Consider the following 26,878-nt stretch of genomic DNA (forward strand, 5'->3'; position numbering starts at 1 on the left):
GCTCACGCATAAATAGAACATTTCCTCGTCATTTGCACACACTCAAGTGGTTCTAAACCTTTATGAATTACTTTCTTCGAAGGAGATTTTCTGAAGAATTTAGTGAGGGGAAAAAGCACTCATTTTTTTTACAACATTTCTTAGTATATCTTCAGAAAACAGACACTCTGACAGCTTTGAAACAGGTAAATGATGACAGAATAAATTTTTGGGAGAACTATAAAATTAAATTTTCAGAGAAAGCCATGCAGACAAACTTGCATACTGGTCTCGTTTTTGGTTACTATATTTATTATCTGCTTTCTATTGCAACATCAGCGTGACCTTGAGCTACTGCTGACCTTTGAGATGGTGCGCAGTGGTTTGGGCCGTGCAGGGGTGGAGGTAGAGAGGGGTGAAGCATGATCATGTGGTTTGAACAGGCCGCTCTGAAACTCAATGAGACTGACTTTTCCATCCTGATCCTTGTCCAGTTTCCTGAAGAGAGCGTCTAACTCCTGCTTAAACACAAAGACGTAGAGTGATTTTATCAATACTGACAAAATATCACTGTAAACCAGGAATTCTCAAAGTTCAAACTCTGGACCCTCCTCCATTTCATATTTCAGGAACGCTAATTGTGTGTAACAATGTGTGGATTTATTACTTTGTGATCATTCGCAATGGTCACATGGATATGCAGTGAGTCTGGATTAAAACATTATTGGGGCCTGTGACTGTATAATGATTTTAAAAACATTCAAGCATAAGAATTGGTACTGTCTGTAACTTTATTGACAATTAATTTGACAGATTCTTATTTTTATTCAGTTACTGTAGCTGAATACTTGGTAAACAAAACAATTGTGTTTTTATTAATAGTTTATTTCAATTCTATCTTTTTCTTTGAGTTTATTTATAAACTGATTTCGAGAAGAAGACATGCTTATGATTGCTTGCATTGCTTGCAATTCATTATTATGATTCATCAACCAGACGATTACTAAGTCACTGTAAATACCCTAAAGCCCAGGTCAGATTACACGATTTAGGCATGATTTTCTGGACGTAGGGTGTCGCAGGGAATCGTAAACGACAAATGGGCGTCGTGACTAGTGTTGGCCGATATATTAAATTTTTAGATCGCCAAATCGTCCCCCTGTGAGATCGCCGATACACGATACTATCGCATGGGGGCGCGGTAGTGTTACGTTTATGTATATAATATTTGATTGTTATATTTAAACATATCTAAAGATATTTAATAACCTTTCGTTTCGTTTTCGGTTCATGCCGGTCTCCGCGGCCCGCAGGACTGTTGCAAAATGGATATAATATACATAAATGAAAGCAAATGAAATGATATTTATTTAGGCACGGAAGAAACAAGGATGCTCTAAGATTCTTTCAGACGGGAGGCGGATGGAGGACCCGCCGCCTGCACGTGAAAATGTTTTCCATGTTTTTGTTCAGTTGAGCGCAGCGCGGCTTCAGGTCTAATCATCACAAAAGTAATCAACAGTGTCACGTTTGCATTTGCTAAGATCTAACACAATTATTACGCTTGGCATAGGCTGTGTTAACTGTTTTCTGATAAGTTTCATTTTAGACATGGCTGCGGTGAGTCGGTAATATAATATTGCTCTAATATTAAATAGCCTATTTGACCTAAAACTTTTCACTGAGTTCAGTAAAATGTTCTTTGATAAGTTATTAATAATCTGTTTAATAATTCTTTAATGCCAAAACGAATGGTAAAATACATATTGTAATTTAATTTAAAATAGGCTAGTTTAAATAAAGAAATATATTTTATTAGCCTTTATAAATAAATATAGGCCTAACATATTTTTAAATTAAATAAATAGGTTATTTTCTGAAAAAGGCGCATATCCGTGTTTATCATTTTATCGAAATAAACACAAATAAGACAAGTAGCTATGTATATTCTGTGTATTTGAAGGAGCAGTCAGTGCATGCACAAAAAAATATACTCTATAGCCCCCTTAAAACTTAATTAGGCTATTAATAACGCATATAAAAGATAAATAGCTTTTTTTGTTAAAGCAAGAGAGAATCTTGCGGGAGTGCTGTTATAAAGGAGTCTCAAATGATCAATGACCGCAACACGTCTAGCCTACCTTTTCTAAAATATTAAGCTCTTTACAAGTCGCAATCAAAAATGACGATAATATGGTGTATTGGAGGGTATAAGCACGCAACCCGTGAGAACCGGTTAATGCATGTACGGTAGCCTACACCACTTATTTATCAGACGGCTTTGAGTATTACCCACCTCTAAATCCCCTCTGATACGTGTCTTTTAGCCGCGTCCTGCAGTACCCAAAACCATGACAGTCCACCATATCCAGTCAATAACACTCATCGTAGACGTCATAGGATGACTAATTGTGAAGGAACGTGTAGTCTGGCATATTTGCTCTCTACGACAAGTGACGATTTTATCAAAAAAAAAAAAAATCACATAATCTAACATAGTGACTTTCGTAACCGACAAAAAAATCTTTTAAAAAATCCCCCTTTTCACCCCTACTCCTCCTGCTTTCCTAGATGGGTGATACAGTGGCCCAGTGGTTAGCACCGTTGCCTCACAGCAAGAACGTCACTGGTTCTAGTCCTTAGCAAGCCAGCCGACATTTCTGTAAGGAGTTTACACGTTCTGCCCGTGCACAAGTAGGTTTACCCTGAGTTTCCCGGTTTCCTCCCACGGTCCAAAAACATGCAACTTAAGTTAATTGACTAATCCAAATCAACACCGTAGACATGCTCCTAGAAAGTAGTTATCTCTTAAGAGCAATCACTATCTGTTCATTAGCCACTACAGCAGGGGAGTTCTCGAGATCTACCTGAGCTCAAACCCTTCTCTCGCCAAACAGGAGGGAGCCCCTGGCTTGATGATCTGAGCTCAGGGCTCTCTTCCGGGACAGCATGCCAAACAAGCTTTTTAATCAATCATCAGCTAAGTGTGAACTCTTGAAACTATATTTATCTATGCTTGTAGATTGTTTGTTAGATTTTATACAGATGCACTCCCCAACAGAATCATTCCAATCAATCTAAAATTATGAATTATTTCCAAATAGACATATTGAAGTCATCTGGTGAAACTGTATTCAGATCGCAACATGTATAGCAGAAAAACAAAATATTGCAATGATATATTTTTTCAACAGCATGCAGCTCTAATGTTAATGTTTATTAATATAAAGTTTTGTTATAGCAAAAAATAAATAAATAAAAATTTCGGACCTTTGACATTTCTGAATATTCAAACCATTGAAGTGAGATGGGTGAGGCAGTGGGGGCAGTAGGTAGTGCTGTCGCCTTACAGCAAGAAGGTCGCTGGGTCGCTGGTTCGAACCTCGGCTCAGTTGGCGTTTCTGTGTGGAGTTTGCATGTTCTCCCTGTCTTCGCGTGGGTTTCCTCCGGGTGCTCCGGTTTCCCCCACAGTCCAAAGACATGCGATAAAGGTGAATTGGGTAGGCTAAATTGTCCATAGTGTATAAGTGTGTGTGTGAATGTGTGTGTGGATGTTTCTCAGAGATGGGTTGTGGGTGGAAGGGCATCCGCTGTGTAAAAACTTGCTGGATAAGTTGGCGGTTCATTCCGCTGTGGCGACCTCGGATTAATAAAGGGACTAAGCCGACAAGAAAATGAATGAATGAATGAATGAATTGAGACTTTGAGAATTCCTGCTGTAAAAAGTAATCAGTAAACATACATGCAGCATGTGATGATTATGAATCCTCCATAATTTAGGTGATAGTAGTACCTCAGCCTCTAAATGCTTAAGTCCGATGTGATCACAGACGAGTGAAAGCTCCTCACGGTTTAGTGATCCGGCAGCTCCGACCCCCAGATCTTCCCAAACTGCCCTCACCTGCCCGTCTGTCACTTCCTGCTGATTGTCAGATGAGCGTTGACAATTTCCTGTGCCATCTTGATTCCAGAGCTTCAGCTGGCCTTAAATGTATATAATTCAGAATTTGTGCAAATTTACTTATAAACAATGCAAAAAAAAAATAAATAACAAAGCTGCACTGAAAAAAATAGGTTCCCCACAATTGATTTGTGTTGGGGTAACATGAAGGAATTAGGGTAACTAATTACTTTTTACAAATATAAATGAACTGAACATAAAACAAATAAGTAACAAAAAAACAAGAATTGTGTTATTTCAGCTCATTTTAAATAAGTAGTTTGAACAAACAGCAACTGACAATGTTTTGAGTGTGCAGAGTATAGTCAAATTGAACATACCTTGTGCCACAAAATAGTGGTGTGTGGACTCTTTGTTGCTTCCTGTGTCTTCATCTGATTTGAGACTCTGTAAACAGAGCATTGACAGTGTTTACTGAAAACTACCTACTAAATGCTGCATAGAATGTGTATTGTATATTGCCTACTCATTTGTAAACAGTTTTTTCCCCCCCCAATTTCTGTTTAATGCAGAGAATATTTTTTTCAACATATTTCTAAACACAATAGTTTTAATAACTCATTTCTAATTACTGATTTATTTTATATTTGCCATGATGACAGTTAATAGTATTTTACTAGATATTTTTCAAGACGTTTCTACAGTTTGAAGCAGGGGTCACCAACCTTTTGGAAACTGAGAGCTACTTCTTGGGTATCGTTTAATGTGAAGGGCTACCAGTTTGATACACACTTCCTAATTACAAATTTGCTCAATTTTCTTTTAATTATATGTTATTAATAATTAATTATATTCATCTATGTGAAGGCACTGATCATGTTAATGATTTCTCACAATAGTTGTCAACAATGATTGGAAACAGATAAATATCAACCAATGCAAGTGTGATTTAAAAAGAATAGCTACAAAACAAATTAGATGCAGCTTACTGGTATGTGGTGCTATGGTAAGCTAATTTTATAACAGGTCCACGGGCAACTCATGTGATCCTCGCGAGGTTAGAGTAATTAGGCAAGTTATTGTGTAACGATTTTTGTTTTGTCAAGCCTGCAACCCAGAGTTTGTTCAACACATTGTGTGCAAAGTATACACAGTAAATTTTAAACATTTTCTGTATTTTGTATTTCACAAGTGTATCCTGTTTATTCACAGTTGTAAATTGCATTTTGGGAACTAGATCTCTGCTCTGTGGACTTGATTTGAAAATTTAGCTCTGCAGTTTAATAAAGTGACTTTTATTGACATTTTAGAACTTTGAATTAATATATATGTAAGCGCCATCAATCCGTCTCTTCTTTTCTTTCTCTCTTTGAATTAGCAGGATTTGAACGCGAGTAACATAACACAGTCCAGTGATGTTGTTTCGAAAATGTTTAATAACAACTTAACTGAACTATATTACACGGTCAAAAAAGAGAGGTCTTGCTTCCATCTTCATGACACAACTTCTTCCTTCCCGGAAGTGACATCAGCATATACTCTATATTACAAATTAAATTACTTTTAGTAAAATATTTTAAAGTTTTGCCTGTCACAATATAATTAATTTAACATAAATAAAACAATAAACTTATATATATATGTGTGTGTGTGTGTGTGTGTGTTTATGTATATATATATATATATATATATATATATATATATATATATATATATATATATATATATACACACACACATACATACATACATACATACATACATACATACATATATATATATATATATATATATATATATATATATATATATATATATATATATATATATATATATATATATATATATATATATATATATATAAGTCTGTAAAATAACAGAAAATGTACTGGCAGTTTATTACAAGTTTTTTGTACCATAAATTAGAACACCAACCCAACTATTAAACATGTCATTAAAGTCACTTTTTCTAACTTTTCAAGGTTAAAAGTTGTTAGAAGAAACATGAAAAACCCATAATGCTATTCAAAAGCACAAATACACCAAAAATAAAAAGATGAATCAAGGAAAGCTGCTTTTTTTAAGTTCTCAGGTTCTACAGGTTGCAATGTCCTGAATTTTGCTTGCCAATCTTAAGCCAATGGTAATGGATTGTTTTGGTTCAATTTGGAGCTTCCACAACCAGCGCAGAGCGGACCAGAGTGAGTGCTCCGATTTGGGCCCCCCTGGTCCGAAAACTGCAAATTTACTGTAATATTTAACACTGCGCATACTGTGTATTCTAGTAATGTGCTATTCAAAACATTTGAATTCCAAAAGCCATGCTAAAAGAAGCATAATAAGGGCTCAACTCTGACCCTTGACTGAAGTAAGCGGGCAGAGAAATTGTTGCTGAATGAACGAAATGGTTCAGCGATCACAAGGAACACAATGCAATCATCATAAGGCATTCCATCCCAGCAGTCATTACTTCTGCCACGCTGGACGGGAACAACTTGCAGACTGAGGATACAAGCAAGTAATCCTGTTCTTCACGTCAGTATAGAAACACTGCATCATACTAAACAGCTTAAAGCTGCTCATATAAAGCCAGCAAAATCTCTCTGTAATGATGCAAAAAGAGCTTACATAAGATATGGTTGGAGTCCAACCGAGTTATCCAACAGTTCCAACACTGAGAGCACTTTAAAACTGGCAGACATCAATAAAGAGTAGGAAGTTTAGTACTGAAAGTAACTGTAAAGGTTGCTTCACCTAAGAAACAGCTACATACAACATCAAATAAATATACAAGGAAACAAAGAATAGAATAGAAAGATGCCAGACTCACTGTCGCTCTAACATGTTATGTAACAACATTTTACACAGTTTGCCACAGAATTCATTACAATTTCAGCATGTGGTGTTCACTTTTCATCAGGTTTTTTTTTAACCAGCCACTAGAACAGTTATATTTTGGTGACTTATGTACTTACATTATCCCAAATGTTTCAAAATAATGTTAAAACCCAGAGAAACAAGCAGTTTTAACTAATCGCATGAACTATCCTGTGTTGCCATGCTATTGTCACCCTAAATCAGGGGTGCCCAAACTTTTTCATATAAAGGGCCAAAAACCAAATAGCATTGAGAGCCATGGGCCGAAATATTCTAAACTATATTGCAGGGCTATTCAATTAGTTTGTCATGGGGGGCACTTCATGAAAAGCATTATAAATGAGGGGCCAGAGAGATCTGACTTGAAATATAAGTGATGACACAACAGCATATAAGAGCCCATATGCTGTGTTTGTGCTCATAAAGACACCTACGTTGACTTTTTCGACAATAAAACATTAATATGTTGTATTTTGCAACTACATAACATCACTGCATTCAACTACTCTTTAAGGCAGAGGTTCTCACCTTTTGCAAGCTTTATTCTTATTTATTTATTAACAACATAAATGTATTTCAACATGTTTGTGGGTGCGTGGCTGCGTGCATGTGTGTATTTCAACATAAACTAAAAAACTGTTGCCTATATTCTCGTTTATATATATACATATATATATATATATATATATATATATATATATATATATATATATATATATATACTTTATATTTATAAAGTTATTGTATAATGATGGTTTGTTCTGTAGACTATCGAAAAAAAATTGTATAAAGGGGCTAAAAACTTTGTCCCTAAAATGGTTTTTAAAAAATGAAAAACTGCTTTTATTCTAGCCGAAATAAAACAAATAAAGATTTCACCAGACGAAAAAATATTGTCAGACATACTGTAAAAATTCCCTTGCTCTGTTAAACATCATTTAGGAAATATTTAAAAAAGAAAACAAAAATTCAAAGGGGGGCTAATAATTCTGACTTCAACTGTATATATAAACTAAATACGACCTCAAGTTTTATACGTTTACAGCCTCTGCAACTTCCGTCCGTCATAAAAATCAATTTGGATGGTTCGATTTTCTGCATTTTTCACATCCGTTGCAATTATTTTGAGGGATGTTATTGACAATTGAGGGCCACCAAATGACGAATATAAAAAAACAAATTCGCCAGTTTTGGACTCAGTCAGGGTACAAGGACCTTAAACTTTTGAGGCTTGCGCAGCTTCTCGAGGAGAAATCAAACAAATGAGCGCCGTTTTCCAAAGTTTATGAGCGCAGCACACACAAATACTGCACATAAAACTGCAGTAACATACTGCAGTTAAATTTCAAAATGTGGTGTTTTTCTATTTATAACATTTGAATACACTTTCAGCAACAAACAGTAGATCACACGACCTGACGACCAAGAGAGCTGACAATTAACCATCACTTAATTTACCATCACCTCACGATTGAAAATGAAACACTGCTTTAATATGATGAAATTAAATCAACAAATAAGTTAATAATATTGAGTCACTTATAATTTTATGAAATAATGACTGTTTTGGTCTATTTTAGCAGAGAAAATGGATCCGAATAATCCAAACAAAGATCACAAATTTGAGTTTTATTATATTTTCTGTTATTTTTTTCTCCCATCCTGTAGCCTACTCGCGCTCCCCTGCAAGTGTGGCGCCCACCGGCTGAAAACCACTGCTCTAAGGTGTAGAGAAAATGGTCCAAATAGACACCATCTCTTGTTAGTGACAGTTTTGTTGTCAGTTTTGACAGGCTGTACCTGTTAAAATACAGGTACAGCCTGTCAAATACAGGTATAGCTGGTGACTGCATTTGATTGCTAGTTGAAAAGTGGTAAAAGAACAAATTAACAGTGAAAAAATAGCATAACTACAACAAATAGGTCAAAAAATGTGATTAAAAACATGGTATAGAAAAATTAGATTTTGATAAATGGGAAGTGAACTTTTAAATGATAAACAGAAATCCCTGACTTTCAATGTCTGGAAAACATCTTTTAAATTTCCATGACATTCCAGAAATCTCCATGACTCTTGGGAAGCCTGACCACTATCTCTATGTTAATGCCATCTTGTGGTAAATCACAATTGTAACGCAGAGAATCACTGACCTGTAAGATTTGATCAATGTATGGCAGCGATCGAATGCAGGAGACAAACAGAACAGGATACACTGATCGAAAAACACCACAGAGTTCAGCCTCCAGCAACAAAAGAATAAGCCCAGCTGAATATGGGACAAGCCACAATCAATTACTGTCAGCGTTAAACTTTAAACAACATTACATAACTGTTCACAAAAAAAGCTTTTCAGGGGGGAAAGAAGAGGACGGAAAGTCTTGCATTATCTCTGTCTCTCAGACAATAGTTCTAGTATGAGAAAATAGCCCCTTTATTGATCTCATTCAAAAAAAAAAAGAAGATAAATGTGAAAATAACATACATTGTTGTACTTATGAAGATTATCATTTAAAAAAAAAATATTAAAATTACTAAAATGCATCAAACTCCAAAACAATTAGATGACATTGCATTCCTCCCAAAAGACTTCCTGATGAAGCTACACTCACCGGCCACTTTATTAGGTACACCTGTCTAACTGCTCGTTATGCAAATTTGTAATCAGCCAATCACATGGCAGCATCTCAATGCATTTATGCATGTAGACATGGTCAAGACGATCTGCTGCAGTTCAAACCGAGTATCAGAATGGGGAAGAAAGGTGATTTAGGTGACTTTGAACGTGGCATGGTGGCATGGCTCCACAGTCACCAGACCTCAATCCACCTTTGGGAATGTGGTGGAACGGGAGATTACCATGATGGATGTGCAGCCGACATATCTGCAGCAACTGCGTGATGCTATCATGTCAATATGGACCAAAATCTTAGGGGAATATTTCCAGTACACCTTGTTGAATCTATGCCACGAAGGATTAATGCAGTTCTGAAGGCAAAAGGGTGCCCAACACGGTGCTAATAAGGTGTACCTAATAAAGTGGCCAGTTTATGTGTTGTATTTTAGTCTATGACGTACCAAAGACACTAAATGATTCATGTTGGATGACAAGGTTTGTGTGCAATATTTATCACAGCCAGTTGAATTATTTACATAAACAAGCAGTGCTGTTGCTCGCATGAGTGTTGGGCGTGTACACATGGCCTGGAGTCTGAGCTGATGCCTGTAAATGTGAGATCTGATTCTGTCTATCAGTAGATGACTTTCTCATTGTGTGCAAAAGTGTGTGGTGTTTCTCACTCTTTATTTTGGGAAGTAAAAGGTCATTTGCAACCCATTTACAGCACTGATTTAAAATACATAAAATTAAAACAGCACTGTATTTTTGTTTTATGTTTTTATTTCTATCTATCTATCTATCTATCTATCTATCTATCTATCTATCTATCTATCTATCTATCTATCTATCTATCTATCTATCTATCTATCTATCTATCTATCTATCTATCTATATATCTATCTATCTGTCTATATATCTATCTATCTATCTCTTTCATTTTTTATTTTTTTGAAACTGCATTGCGAAATTGTTAAAAAGTGTTGAAATTATGTAGAAAAAAGTTCAGATAATGTATTTACAGTTTTTCTCAGTTGCTTTGGTGCGTTTCTCACAACACCTGTGCATTTCTGCACAACAGTTAATGCATTTTTCAAAACAATTAGTACAAACTGCAAAACCTAGCTGATAACCTGCAAAAGCGCATCACTTGCTCAAAATGGATAGTTCATTCCTCAAAAGCAAGTATTGATGTCAATCAAAGTGTCAGTATTATCAAAATGAAAAGTCCTGACACCATTGTTTATGAACAAGATAGTCAAATGGCTTTGTCATGTTTTCATTATGTCAGTTTACTCTGGACATTATTTCAATGTACAGTGACACATCCTGAAAATGCTCAAGACAACACTATACTGCTTGCACAGCCATTTGAAAACTACAGTAAAGTTAGACATCACTGCATTTAGTGAGTTATCTGAGTACAAGACACTGAATATGTATGTTTCACATTTTTACTGCACTTGCTGTTTGCAATACTCATTTATTCCCAGCATTGTGCAAAAGAATAAACACATCCTTATATACAACAAACATAAACTCCCTTTAGGTAGAGCCGTGCACAACTGTAAACAATATTGCAGTACATATTGAAACAGAGCCTACAACATGCACAGGTCTGTAAATCGTTCATCAAATTGTTTAATTTTAAAGACATTTCCAGGAAAATAAATACTTAAATTTGTTTTATAAAATTAGTTTGACAGATTTTGACAACTAGTTTAACATTTTTGTATGTAATGACTCAAGTAATGAAATGAGGACTATTCGTTTTATATGGGATGACTGTTCAGCATTTACAAGTTTAGTTCATTTTGACTGACATGACATAAGCAAATGATGTTATAAATAGCAGAGAGTTGCAATTGATGCATGTCCAAAAGCATTTGCAATTTGTTGAAAGGAATGAGAAACTGCTACTAGGATGTGCACAAATGACTAATTGTTTTGAGAAATGCATGACCTGTTGTGCAAATGTAAATAGTGTAGTGAGAAATGCACCAAAGCAACTGAGAAAAACTGTAATGTTACAGTTTTTCTCAGTCGCTTTGGTGTGTTTCTCACTAGTGCACTTCTGCACAACAGTTAATGCATTTCTCAAAACAATTAGTACAAACTGCAAAACCTAGCTGATAACCTGCAAAAGCTTGTCACATGCTCAAAATGGATAGTTCATTCCTCAAAAGCAAGTATTCATGTCAATCAAAGTGTCAGTATTATCAAAATGAAAAGTCCTGGGCAATTGTTTATGAACAAGATAGTCAAATGGCTTCGTCCTGTTTTCATTATGACAGTTTACTCTGTGCATTTTTTCCATTGCAAAAAAGTCAGATATTGGTGACACGTCCTGAAAATGCTCAAGACAGCACTATATACTGTTTGATATATTATCTCATCATTCCTCCATTAAATGTAAATAAATAAAACATAAAACACAATAAAAACCCTACTATATACATTTAATAACCAGTTTAACAATGTGAAAGATTTTTATGAGTAGCCGAGACATAATTAAATTATAATAAAAATTATAATACATTGCTAATTGTACACTGTTTTGTTTTTTTGGGAGTATGTTGTTGTATCTTGCACTGTCTGGAGCCAGCACCTAGGCTTTTCACTCATCATAGTACACGTGCTCCTGATGATGTCACAATAAAAGTCATTTGAAGTTTCTCCTTTGAGATTGCTGGCTTGCACATTAAAACATCTACTTCTGTAAAAAAATGTTTGTGTAATCTTCAACTTTACACTCTCTTTTCAGTCTCACATTAAATCTGTTATTAAATCTGCATTCTTTCATTTACGTTGCATTTCCCAACTGCGCCCCTTCAAAAGTAGCAAGGATGCTGAGACTGTCATCCATGCATTTGTCTCCTCACACATCGACTACTGTAATGCTCTTTTCATTGGCCTGCCTGCCAGCTTCATCTCCAGAATACAGTATATTCAAAACTCTGCGGCTAGAATACTCACTCATACCAAACGTTCTGCTCACATAACCCCAATCTTGTACGACCTCCATTGGGTCCCAGTTGCATATCGCATTAAATTCAAAATTCTTCTCCTTGCATTTAGATCCCTAAATCGCCTAGCACCCTCCTATCTCTGCAACATGCTTGTCCCCTAAACCCCAACTCGTTCATTACGTTCTGCTGACTCTTGCCTTCTCGCTGTCCCTTGGTACCGCCTCTCTTCAACGGGGGGCAGATCATTTAGTGTTATTGCACCCAAACTCTGGAACTCTCTACCACGCTCACTCCACTCTGCTATTACAGTTTTTCTCAGTTGCTTTGGTGAATTTCTCACTACACTATTTACATTTGCACAACAGGTCATGCATTTCTCAAAACAATTAGTCATTTGTGCACATCCTTGTAGCAGTTTCTCATTCCTTTCAACAAATTGCAAATGCTTTTGGACATGCATCAATTGCTTTCATACAACTCTCTGCTGTTTATAACATTATTATTTGCTTATGTCAGTCAAAATGAACTAAACTTGTAAATGCTGAATAGTCATTCCATATAAAACTAATAGTCCTCATTTCATTACTCGAGTCATTACATAAAAAAAATGTTGAACTTGATGTCAAAATCAGTCAAGCAAACTTTATTAAAAAAAAAAAGTAAATCTTTATTTTCCTGAAAATGTCTTTAAAATTTAACAATTTGATGAATGATTTACAGACCTGTGTATGTTGTAGGTTCAGGTCCAGTATGTACTGCAATATTGTTTACAGTTTTGCACAGCTCTACCTAAAGGGAGTTTATGTTTGTTGTATATAAGGATGTGTTTATTCTTTTGCACAATGCTGTAAATAAATTAGAATTGCAACGAGCAAATGCAGTAAAAATGTGAAACATACATATTTAGTGTCTTGTACTCAGATAACTCACTAAATGCAGTGATGTCCAACTTTACTGTAGTTTTCAAATGACTGTGCAAACAGTATATAGTGCTGTCTTGAGAATTTTCAGGATGTGTCACCAAAATCTGCCTGTTTTGCATTGGAAAAAAATGTCCAGAGTAAACTGTCATAATGAAAACACGACATCTTATTCATAAACAATGGTGTCAGGACTTTTCCTTTTGATGATACTGACACTTTGATTGACATCAATACTTGCTTTTGAGGAATGAACTATCCATTTTGAGCAAGTGACGCGCTTTTGCAGGTTATCAGCTAGGTTTTGCAGTTTGTACTAATTGTTTTGAAAAATGCATTAACTGTTGTGCAGAAATGCACAGGTGTTGTGAGAAACGCACCAAAGCGACTGAGAAAAACTGTAATATCTCTGAATTCAAATCCCTTACTTAAGACTTACTTATTTTTTGAATGCTTAAATTTCTGACCTGCCAAACTGACTACTTCATCTGATCCACCTCCACTCTGCTCATATGTCTCTCAGGTCTTGTTTGTGTAATTCCAGTTTGTTATATTTGACTTCATGTATGTTTATCTTTTTGTCGCATTCCTTGTAAAGTGTCCTTGAGCTCTGGAAAGGCGCTATATAAATAAAAAATATTATTATTATTATTATATTTTTTAGATTTAATACTGTGATTAGTTGGCTTTACTTTAAAAAAAGGATGTAAACCTGCTTGCTTTTAAAGCGATTAGTGAATTTATAAAGTAAATAAACTTTGTGCGTAATTATTAAAAATGAAAACACAGTTCCAAGTAATAATGGGTTCTGCACTATGAGAAGAAGCTAAACCATCAGTTGCAAAACAGCAGATTCAAGTTATTTAAGACATCTAACACTTCTAACTCCTTTAATTGTGGGACAAGTTGAATACATTTAAACCACAAGCACCCAGTGAAACCTTAAACCTTTTATATAATGCTGTATAATATATAAATATATAAACTGTGTATGTTCATCAGCTTAAGACCAAGACGGGGTGAGTTGGATCCTCTTGCATCAGACTATAATTGCTAGTCACAGAGTTAGAGATCATGTAATCTCCCTCATTCATTGTAACGCATGTACTGGTTACATAAAAGCTCTAAATATTTGAAACACTGTTATGAAAAAATGAGTGAGCAGAGGGAAAAGAAGAAGAAAAGAACGGTACAGACATGAACAGAGGAAGAGCACAAGAAGGGAGGGCTCTGGTATGCAAGTATGCGTTTCTAAAATGAGAGGCGCAGTTAGAGGAATCTTCATGCCAAATTATAGCCAAACCCTTTCCTTGTTGTCCTTCACATTATCAGGCCTTCTAGACCACAGCTGATGCTTTGCACCCTGAGCTCCACCCAGACCAAGAGCTCTAATCCTGGTGGAACACATGAAACGCACCACTATGAACACACACACACACACACTAAAAACTCGCTGGACCAAAGGAGTCTGGCAGGCTGGTTCATAAACACCAAGTGCTGACTGCTGCCAAAATAAACTGTACCGATGGACCAGCAAGTATTTGATTGCTGAGTTCCTTCACAGATTGTGTGACCAACTCTTGCAAGAAGTATCAATCCAAACAGCATGATTAGACTAGAGTTTCACATCATTCTATCCAAAAAAATTGCATCAAGGCAGCTTTAGCATGTTGTGGAGGTTGCATCGTTCTTTGTGAGGAATAGATAGAGAGCAGTGCACAAGAAATCAGCATACAAATCAAAGCAAAGGCATGTGCAGCTTAGTGCATTCAGCATTGAACTTCATTATGTTATTAATGGGACTGTTTAAGTTTTTACTGTAATAAGTTAATTATAATTTTTTTAAAATATACTGCAATAGTTAATATAACTTTATTTAATATATTTTTAATTAATTTTAAATATTAGGAAATTAATTAGGAAATTACTCATAGAAACTTTAATGTAATAAACTTTGTTATTTTTACTTTAGGCCCACATCCCTCAATCAAGTTTGGTTTTTGGCCCGTCATAAGTAAAACTTTGGTAACCCCTGCTCTAAAATAATGTATATTATCCTAGCATGTCAGCTTTAGCCAACAGGTACATTCAGGTTACTGCATATCCACAGTGACAGCCAGTTTTATTCCATGTAAGGAGTTCAAAAATAGCCTAAGCATAACAACAGAAGTGAAACAGCATGATATAAAAAATATGTTATAGAAAAATCACAATTTGATGACTGGAAACTTAAAACTTGAAGCGACAAACAAAAATAACCCTGATTACTGCATGACTTGGACAAAAAATAAATATAAAATTCCAGCAATAGATTTTTTTAATTTCCAGGACTCATGGGAATCCTGTATACTGTATATATATATATATATATATATATATATATATATATATATATATATATATATATATATATATATATATATATATATCAGGGCTCGAAACTGCGACCATTTTGGTCGCATATGCGCCCGAAAATTAATCTATGCGACCTCATAATATATTTGGGCGCATTAGTGCGACTGCAGATACTAGTTGTAGTGCGACCTGTTTTGATTTTTTGTAAAAACGTGCTGAATCGCTCTTCCCTGCCGCTATATTGGTTCATATTAGCTGTCATTCCAACAAGGTGTTCCGCTGTCAGATGACAGGGAAGGAGCTGTTATCACCACTGGAAATGCAAACGGCTGAAGAGTAAAAACTTAAAGCACACAGGTTTGCAAACCCCACCTAAAGTTTAGACGCAGATGAAAGCGATCATGACACGTCACGTGGCGAATAATGATCCGCCAGCTGAGATCAATCGAGTATGCGCTTCTTTGAGAAGGTGCCCGAATCTCCATGCGTTGCATCCACTGCGTGTTCAGCGCAAATGTCCGCTAAAAGTCAAATCTAATACTGTATATATAATCGCCAAAGAAGCTCGCCTTTACTAAGTTTACACTGAAACTGCGGCTCATAACAAAGAGCGGTATTGCGCCGATGGTTAGCGCAAGAATCCTGCTCTGCCTGCTCATAAATTGGGTCGGCTGACTCGCCTGCTTTCCACTAACACTGAAAAATGAAGATCAGCTCAGACTGAACCTTTAAATTGAAACAAACTGAAACCAAAACTTTTAAAGAGTGATAGAAGTGAGACAACTTACTTTCTTTTGTCTATTCTTTTTTGAGGTGTATATTATTTTTATATTTATTTACTGATGACTGTTTTGCAGCTTTCATCATTGAATTGAATGATTTATTATAATCTTTTGTTTGTTTTGTAGCAGAAATATTATTTATTAAATTGACATGCATATATAAACAGCAGTACCAAATAAATATTTCTTACTGCAATGCTTCATTTTTGTTTGATGCAAACTATACAATTATTTTTCATAAAGTAACAGACTTTTTATAGCAGATAACCTACATTCATGCACATTCAAGGCAGCATCATAATGAGAAATGGAATTCATTGTTACTATTATTTTCATTTTTTATCATCATTAATATTCTATGGCCTAATTATTAGACATTCGTTTTGGAATTATTGCACACAAATATCACTGTCTTCGCAGCATTAGTTAGATAGTTGTTTCTGGTTTTTGTCAGTCCTATTAATGTTGTTTTAAAATACAATAAATCAAATAAAAAAATAAAATTTGCAGCGGTGCTCATTCATTTTTGGTGGGTGCTCCTAAATTTTTTCTGGTGCTCCTAAAAATTTTTTGGTGCTCCTAAATATTTGAAGTTGGGAGCACCGGTGCTACCAAGTAAAAAAGTTAATTTCGAGCCCTGTACATATATATATATATATATATATATATATATATATATATATATATATATATATATATATATATATATATATATATATATATATATATATATATATATATATATATATACAGGGGTTTCCACAGCGGAATGAACCACCAACTATTCCGGCATATGTTTTACACAGTGGATGCCCTTTCAGCTGCAAACTAGTACTGGGAAACATCCATACACACTCTCACACAACGGACAATTTTGTTCATTCAATTCACCTATACCGCATGTGTTTGGACTGAGAGGGAAACCGGAGCACCTGCAGGAAACCAACGCAAACATGGGGAGAACAGGCACACTCCACACAGAAATGACAACTAGCTGTGAGGCAACAGTGCTAGCCTCTGAGCCACCGTGCTGCCCCTTCTATATATTCTAAAATTAAAATACAAATGTAATATATTTTAACTATTTAAACTATTCTAAAACTCTTTTAAAGGGACTTAGCCGAAAAGAAAATGAATGAATAAAACTATTTTGATAAATACAATTCACAACCCTCAACACTTAATCTCATCAAACAACAGACGTGAAAGAAAGACGTCAATATTCTCCATTTTCCAGTACAAAACAAAGACGGATCTAAATAAAACTCTAAAATGAGGGGAGCACATGGAACAGCAGGTCCAGCAGCACAGGTTTACATTTGCACTGGCTTTCCAGTCTGCCACTGTTTTGCCAAGTAAAATGAGTCCAGAAGAAAAAGCACAGACATAGCAAAAAAACAAACCCCTTTTATAAAAGCTCCTACTTTTGAGGGGAAAAAAACAAGGATGTGAAATGAGCCATGTTTTGATCCTCAGCCAAAAGTAACACTAAAGTCTGGTGAAGGTGGGGGCTGCACTATGAGCCGCACTTGCACATTCCTCACCGCCTCACTTCCTGTCTGTGGAAGCAGGTCAGTTCAAATCCATTCGCTTAAGAGTCAAAAGTAATTCAGGTATTGAGTTGACTAACAATACAACACCTCGAGTGCTCTACAGTGTATTAAGTGATCTCCAACAGGGTCTATTTGCAAACAGTCTCAAAACAACAGCCCTATTTTTACTTGACTCTATATTTGGGTTGTCATGTAAAATAGATTTTAAGAAAAATGCTCCCCAATCTCTCCACCCCCCAACACCCCCAATTTAAACAGATGGTCTGTTTAACTGTTTTCTTGATAATTAAATGCTCAGTTTTTTCACTTACACTTACTTTGCGTCATGTAAATAGCAAATGCGCTTATGGCGCGACACAACTGGCTCTTAAAGGCAATGGGAGATGAGACTCTGACGTTGACCGTCAAAATAGAGCCCAGAGACTTAGAATATTTTGCGGACCAGAATCTTTTTTCCAAAACACAAGTCATGAAAACAAAACTCCAATAGTTTAAATACAATTGTCACCGTTAACAGTTATAAACCTGCATTTCTGTCTTTTTCATTTGCCATTCTGATCTCTTTCCTCAAAACTGTGACATAAACTTGCATTTGTGAATTATTATATCAAATTCCAAAGGGGGAGAGGCAGTGGCGCAGTAGGTAGTGCTGTCACCTCACAGCAAGAAGGTTGCTGGGTCGTTGGTTTGAACCTCAACTCAGTTGGCGTTTCTGTGTGGAGTTTGCATGTTCTCCCTGCCTTCGCGTGGGTTTCCTCCGGGTGCTCCGGTTTCCCCCACAGTCCAAAGACATGCGGTACAGGTGAATTGGGTAGGCTAAATTGTCTGTAGTGTGTGTGGATGTATCCCAGAGATGGGTTGCGGCTGGAAGGGCATCTGCTGCGTAAAAACTTGCTGGATAAGTTGGCGGTTCATTCCGCTGTGGCGACCCCGGATTAATAAAGCGACTAAGCCGACAAGAAAATGAATGAATGAATTCCAAAGGGATAGAAGACCCCTTTTTAGTTAGTTATTTCATTTATATAGCACCTTTTTTACAACACAACGTTGCCCAAAGTGCTGAACACAATCAATTCTAAATCAAATAAAACCTACATCACATACATAACAATTAAAACATAACTCGCCAGTTACTTATTTAATGCATGTTCCTGTAAGAAAACATTGTAAATATTGGAAATCCGGCGACCGCGATAATCAAACCCTTGGGAACAACAGTGGTCGGAACCAAAGTTCACAGGTCTGTGCAGCCGAACCGCGTCATAGCTCATTACCATAAAGTTAACTTGATTTCAACTATACTCAACGCCCACACCGGTGAAGACGCGCCGAGCTGCTCCTCGCCGCTTATTGCCGTCGGCTCTCATTGAAAATGTATGACTTCTGGCTACTTTGACGCTCTCGCCGCATTCAGTGTGAACGTACGGTAACTGTCAGTGTCACATTTTTTGATTAATACAATGCATGCTTGCTAAACAAAAGTACTAATTTCTTCAAAAACAACAATTACTCTCACTGATGCCAAACTTTTGAACAGCAATGTATATGAATAAAGCGTTTTACCTCAACACTCTCCAGTGAGGTGGAGCGTCTGAGCTTGGCTCTCCTCACACCATTTGCTTCCACTTTATCAGTCCCAAATGGCAGTGAATCTGAGTCTGCTGTCAGCTTTAAGTCAGTCTTGTCTGGCCGTGAGCGTCGCCCGTACCTTTTGGTTCCTTTCACATATTTAGGCTTCACCTCCTCTGGGACAGCTGGAAGTACAGGAAATGATGCTTTAGAGTTACAGATAATAAAAGAATTCGACATGAAGAACAAACTAGTGATAGCAGGTCAACATTTGTTTATCTATGTCATGATCCCTCTCATGAACAGAAAAATGTGTTAGAAAGGAAATGAAAACCTAAAAGGAACATCTCCAAACTCAGCGTCAACATCTGCTTCTTATCACAGCATTCAGGCTGCACTATTTTTAAAAGATAATTTTAGCACTGATATTTCACAACATAGATTAATGTACCAGTCTCCGAAATGATAAAACACCTTATTTTGGCTTTGCTTAAAAAAGACCTGCGCAATTTAATATTATTATATTCCTGTATTTCAAGAATTACATCGTTATTACTAACTATAATTGTGTATGAGTTCATGAACATGTTAATAATTAATGATATATTCTTGCACAATGTCTTCAATTCAAATAAACTCATAAAAAAACAGCAGAAAATCAGCATAAAGATGATCTAATCCTATCTCAAATAATGACTGTTCTATTTTCTTAGATTAGATTAGATTAGATTCAACTTTATTGTCATTACACATGTACAAGTACAATGCAACGAAATGCAGTTTAGGTCTAACCAGCAGTGCAATAGCAGCAAGTGCAGGATACAGGTATAAGTTATAAAGTGCAGTTATAGAAAAAACTATGGTGATATTTACAGATGGATGTACTATCAGCATTATATACAGATTGTATTAGCTATGAAGAGATTTACAATAGATGAATATGAACATATGTACAGGTTTTAATTAATAATCAGAAGTGTGCAGATAAATAAACATAATTACAAATGTATAAGTACAGTGGGTGTGTACAGAATTACAAATGTCCGTGTGCAGCGGGTATGTACAGTTCAAATAAGTAAATCAGTGTACTGTAGTGCAGTAAATATGTGCAAAATTTTAAATGTGCAGATGTTAAATTTTAAATGTGCAAATGTTAAACAGTGCAGTGATTGTGAGGAGTTTAAGTTAGAGCAGAGTGGAGGGTGTATTGGGGGGCAAAAGAGTCAGTGAGGGGCAGAGTTCAAGAGGGAGACAGCTCTGGGGAAAAAGCTGTTCCTCGGTCTGCTGGTTTTTGTCCGGGGGACCTGAAGTGCCTGCCGGAGGGCAGGAGAGAAAACTTCAGAATACTGCATGCTCGGCGCAGACAGTGTTTCCTCTGGATGTCCTCTATGGCTTGCAGTGTGGTCCCTGTGATGCGTTGGGCAGTTTTCACCACCCGCTGCAGTGCATTACGCTCAGCAACAGAGCAGCTTCCATACCAGACTGTGACACAGTTTGTCAGGATGCTTTCTATTACCTTTGTGTTCCACTTTTTAGTAAACCCACAATGTATAAAATAAGAAAGTGACTCTTTTAAACGTATGGATCTGTTTTCCATTGCATAGCAAGATGTCAAAAAGTAGAATTTTTAAATGATACTAGAGCCTTTTACATCCAAATATATTTTGCATTGTTTTGACATTTTTACAAGGGTAGTTTTTGGTGTAAGTAATTTTTCTTTAGTGTCAGAATTCCTACTAGGCATATATGTTAATGGTCAAACATATTTATTGTTTTTTTGTTTGTTTGTTTGTTTTTTTTGCACACTAAAAATTTAGGTCAAGCAGCATTTTAAAGAACGAAAGTTTTAGAGAAATTAGTTTCTTTTATATTTGACATAAATTATTTATATTGTGACATTATTTACTCGCCCTTAACAAGTTCCTAACCTGTTTAACTTTATTTTGTTCTGTTGAACACAAAAAAAAATATTTTGTCGAAAGCCGTAAAACCTGTAATTATTGACTTCCATAGTATTTGATGCCATGTAAGTCAATTCAAGAGTTCACACTTAGACACTGTTTGACAACTTGTTAGCAAGTTAGCAGGTTTGGCATGCTGTCCCGGGAGAGAACCCTGAGCTCGGAGATAGTTGAGCCCAGGGCTCCCGCCAGGTCCATAATGCATGTGAGGGGAGTACGAGGTCAGGTGTTCTCGAGAGCTCCCAAAAGAGGAGAAGGAGGAGAAGGGGTGGATGGGGGGTTTCTTCGGAAAACGAAGATAAGGGAGTAGTTCTTAGCTAGGTTACTTATAGTGAGTTTGGATCAATCCGATTGGCTAGCCAATGAGTGTAGATGAGTGGCCAGCTGCAGTGAATCATATCACGTGCTCCTCTCGAAATTAGTTTGTGAAACTTCATTTGTTACAGGTATTCAACTTTTTCCAAAACATCTTCTTTTGTGTTGAATTTGATACAACTTGAGGGAGATTAAACAGTAATTCAAATTTCAAACTATCCCTTTAAATATGAAAGCTAAAACAAACCCACAACAACAGTCACTCAGCATGCATTTTTAATCAAGTAATGAGATTTAATATGAATTAACTGCATTATAAACACTGTTATTGTCACTGGTGTTGCATATTGTTAGAACACAGTGTCAAAGTTTGATAAACTACCCTACACAAACCTTGAGTCCACAAGGTCCAGACTCACTAGTACCAAACATCTTTAAGATAAACACAAGCCTGAAAGCTCTGATAAGAGGTTTGTGAAGGCCATTTTCTATTTGAGTACCTGGTTCAAGATAGCTGCTCTCCTCCTCTGAAGTACTGAAGTCCAGCGACCTTGACAACACAGCCACAAAGCCCTCTTTAAACTCCTCAAAATTCACCTGGAAAAAGAAAACATTTTAACATCTACAACATAACACCGATAGGATGAAAGGCATCGGCGTCTTCGCAAGGAACGTCTTACCCTGGCATAATGTTGTGGTCCTAGAAGAGTGTCCAGCAGCAAAGGCAGATGGGCATCTAGGCTGAGCTTGTGGCATAGAGCAGTGAGCTCCTCTTTGTCGAGGTAACCCGTACCAGTGGTGTCACAGCTGTCAAATTCATCCTTCAGCTGGGCCACATAGCGGTTCTGCTCATCCTCGTCCATCCCACCACATACTGCACAGCCAGCAAAGTCTGTGACATCAATGTAGAATTAAGAATGGTTAACAAGACCAGTGGTCAATTCCTCATTACTGCAGCCTGATGCATGAGACTCGCTAGCCTATATAGAGAGAGTAATTGATTGAATAGATATGCTTTATTGATCAGTTGGTCCCACTTTATATTAAATGGACTTAACTAATACTTACACTAAAATGAATAATTTGTTATAATGTACTTATTGTGTAAATACATTTTAACATTGTACTTATGATTGACTAAATACATGCATTTGTAATCCATTTCTTTGATTACACCTTTGTACATTGTGTTTATTTTTTGATGCAAGCGCATAGTAGTTAAGGCCAATTAATAGAAAGTGGGATTGATCAGTTAACCTAATTTTAATTTCATTTATTAGTTTATTTTTTGTTGAATGGTTGTGTTTTGATGACAATTTAGGGAGTATGGAATATATATTTATACACAAAATTGTATTAAAAACTATGGGAAGAATTGTTGAAGAATTGTTGAATTTTTTTTCAAATGATGTTTAACAGAGCAAAAAAAAAATTCTCACGGTATTTCTGATAATGTTTTTTTCTTCTGGAGAAAGTCCTATTTATTTTACTAAAAAACTGTTTTTTAATAATAATAATAATAATAAAAAAAACATTTTAAGGTCAAAATTATTAGCCTCTTTAGGCTACTTTTTTCGATAGTCTTATACAATAACTTGTCTAATTACCCTTACCCGCCTAGTTAAGCTAATTAACCTAGTTAGGCCTTTAATATCACTTTAAGCTGTATAGAAGTGTCTTGAAAAATATCTTGTAAAATAATATTTATTGTCACCATGGCAAAGATAAAATAAATCTGTTATTGGAAAAGTTATTGAAACAAATCTGCTCTCTGTTAAACAGAAATCAGGGGGGAAAAACACAGGGGGGCTAATAATTCTGATTATATATATGTTTCTTTAATTAACCAGATTAAAAAACCCATTGAGATCAAGATCTCATTTACAAGGGTGAACTGGTCAAGAGGTCTGCAAACACACGACTTATGAAAAAAAATATATATATAATAATAATAATAATAATAATAAATAGAAAATTAATATAATACGAAAATACAGTTTAGTTGTTCAGCACATTACATTTTAATTTTATTTTAATATATTTAAAAAAATATATTGAGAAATGGACTGCTGTTTGTTAAAAAGGATAGAGCGAAACAATGTAATTGGGATGAGCTCAGACATTTTTAGTTCAGACTGAAGAGTATTCCAGGATGAGGGGGCGGCATGACTAAAGGTTTGCTTTCCTATTTTAGTTCGAACCTGGTGAACAGTCAAACGATAAGATTCACTTTAACGTAGGGCATACTGGCTTCTTGACTTATGAAGAAGGAAATTTAGGTATGATGAAGGCACCAGTCCTAGAAGAGCCTTGTAGACCATCCAGTGGGTGTACCTTCTTACATTCAGAGAAGGTCACTCAGCTTTGGCATACAATTCACAATGGTGAGTAAGTCTCTGACAGCCTGTCACAAACCTTAGAGCACTGTGATAGACTAAGTTTAAAGGCTGAAGACATTTGGTTGAAGCATTCATATATAAAAACATCCCCATAGTCAAGCAATGGTAAAGATGTCGCAGAAACCAAATGTTTACGAGCTTCAACTGTGTTTATACACAGATAAAGTCAGAATTATTGGCTCCTCAGAATTATTAGGTCGCTTGTTTATTTTTCTCTAATTTCTGTTTAATGGAAAAAAGATTTTTTTTAAATACATTTCTAAACATAATAGTTTTAATAACTAATTTCTAATACTGATTTATTTGATCTCTGTCATGATGACAGTAAATAATATTTGACTAGATATAAGGGGCTAATAATTTTGTCCCTAAAATGGTGTTTAAAAAAATTAAAAAACTGCTTTTATTCTAAAAGAAATAAGACTATTTCCAGAATAAAAAAAATATTATCAGACATACTGTGAAAATTTCCTTGCTCAGTTAAACATCATTTGGAAAATATTTTAAAAAGAAGAAATTTCAATTGGGCTAATAATTCTGACTTCAACTATATATATATATATATATATATATATATATATATATATATATATATATATATATATATATATATATATATAATTTTTTTATGTGTTTAAAAGTCTTAAATTTAACTCTTTGAAAGCTGCAGAAACCCTATCTACTGTTATGAGTTGTGTTTTGTCTTATAGCAACCCAACTAAAGTATATCAAACTGAATGCTTCAATGTTTTAAGTCAGTAAAAGTCTGAGATTATTTATCAGCAGTCTCAAGTTACTTCTGATAACAGAGAAAGTCAGAGCAAAGCTAAAACCATCTCATACTTCAAGAAGATTAACGTTACAAAGCTAAGTTACTGACTTGAGTACAGACTGAATGATTCATTAACAGAAGAATCATTAACATCCCTGAACCGTTAGTTCCACGAATCATGTATACCCACAACATGTTGCATTATTAAATCTTACACAAGATATACGATAAGGAGACAAAAAAGTGAACTGCATTGGTAAATTAACCGCTAAAAAGTGCTTTTAATAAGCTCGCAGGTATCCCATAATGCAGCACGCGCGTTTGGTATACATTCACCATGGGAACGAATACAAGGCTACAGTAAAACAAAAGTAAATTTATTTTCGCCTAGGGTAACATTCGCTTTTAATGTTTCCATTCTTTATAACCCGTTATTACGCGTTAATGTGGCATCGGCAAAATTTAAACCACCTTACCGTTGTATGTAAACTCACACCGACTCCGTTCCCGCAAAAGTCATTTTCTGTCCAGCATCAGTTGCAGTTTCGACTCACAGAGTGTGGTCAGCAAGAGAACGACCAACAAGCAAAAATAGTTTGTTTGCCCTTTGAAACATAGGAATAACTTCAAAGAAATTTGTTCAGAAGCGCACAGCAGCGGACAAACACCCGCGCTCATCCGACTGTAGTGTCCGCCGGAGTGCAGTAGCGGTGCGGGGAGGAACCAAAAGTTCCTCTCATTCAGAGATGCTCCATTCTGCAGCCCCTGCTGGTCAGGCGGTGGACTCCAGTGAGACGAGAGGTCACGCAGGACCTACAGATGAACCCTCAGGGATTTCAATGGCATTGGGTTACTTTGTTGCACGACTACATGAATAAAAACATAACTGTTCATGTAAAGCACTTCTGTATGCTTTTGTTTTTTGACATTTTAAGAGAGCAAATTAATTTATCAAATATGGAGGGGTGGATTTGCTTAGGGCCCCGGGAAATTTGGGGGCCTCGAGCAATGCCAAGAAGGCTATATTAATCATGTAGCTCTTTTATAAATTTTCTATCATATGTTGTAAAATCTGTCTATAATCATTAAGATTTTGATGTTGTTACTTCTTTTTAAAATCAGGGGCCCCCATGAATAGTGGAACATTCCTTACGTACTGCACAATGTGCACGTGCAAATATTAAAATTTAATAATATTTTATTATTAAATATAGTCTATTTAATAATAAAATATGATTAAATAGACTAATTAACATGGTTAGTTTATGAACTTCTTTTTTATTTGTGAATTTATTGCATTTAATTTTCATCATTTATTCATTTTCTTTTCGGCTTAGTCCTTTTATTAATCTGGGGTCGCCACAGCGGAATGAACCACCAACTTATCCAGCATGTGTTTAGGCCCTTACAGCTGCAACCCATCTCTGAGAAACATCAATACACACTCATACACTATGGAAAATTTAGCGTACCCAATTCCCCTGTACTGCATGTCTTTGGGTTTTGGGTGAAACCGGAGCACCCGGAGGAAACCCACACAAACACAGAGAGAACATGCAAACTCTACACAGAAACGCCGACAGCCGAGGCTTGACCCAGCGACCTTCTTGCTGTAAGGCAACAGCCCTGCCTACTGCGCCACTGCGTCTCCTGGCATTTAATTTTACATGAAGAAAATAAAGTTTGCATTTAAGATATACATTTTAACATAGCTTTTTTTTTTTTTTTTTTTTTTTTTTTTACAAAACAACAAAACAAATCTACAGAGAAAGAAATATCTATAAAAAACGAGTTTTGAGTTTCAGTGTTTGTGCCCCATACCTGGAATTGCTTAGGGGCCCCAAATCACCAAGTCCGCCCCTGCAAATAGGAAATTCATTATTTCCAGAGGTCATTCTACAACTTTAAATG

At 35.8% G+C, this 26,878-nt stretch overlaps 1 protein-coding gene across 8 annotated transcripts in view; it reads right to left on the reverse strand.

The window, feature by feature from the left end:
* ninl (ninein-like) overlaps window positions 1–25,867 on the reverse strand; it is a 72,311-nt gene extending 46,444 nt beyond the window's left edge. For 2 of the 8 annotated variants that reach the window (NM_001281798.2, NM_001430845.1), the window contains 7 exon segments: window positions 342–497; window positions 3,773–3,963; window positions 4,261–4,327; window positions 19,515–19,705; window positions 22,297–22,393; window positions 22,477–22,688; window positions 25,444–25,867. In NM_001281798.2, the coding sequence (NP_001268727.2) occupies window positions 342–497; window positions 3,773–3,963; window positions 4,261–4,327; window positions 19,515–19,705; window positions 22,297–22,393; window positions 22,477–22,659 (885 nt within the window). In that variant the 5' untranslated portion in view covers window positions 22,660–22,688; window positions 25,444–25,867. 8 annotated transcript variants of the gene reach the window in all.
* Window positions 25,868–26,878: the final 1,011 nt, after the last annotated feature.

Source organism: Danio rerio, chromosome 13 (genome assembly GCF_049306965.1).
Source record: "Danio rerio strain Tuebingen ecotype United States chromosome 13, GRCz12tu, whole genome shotgun sequence".
NCBI classification, from domain to species: domain Eukaryota; kingdom Metazoa; phylum Chordata; class Actinopteri; order Cypriniformes; family Danionidae; genus Danio; species Danio rerio.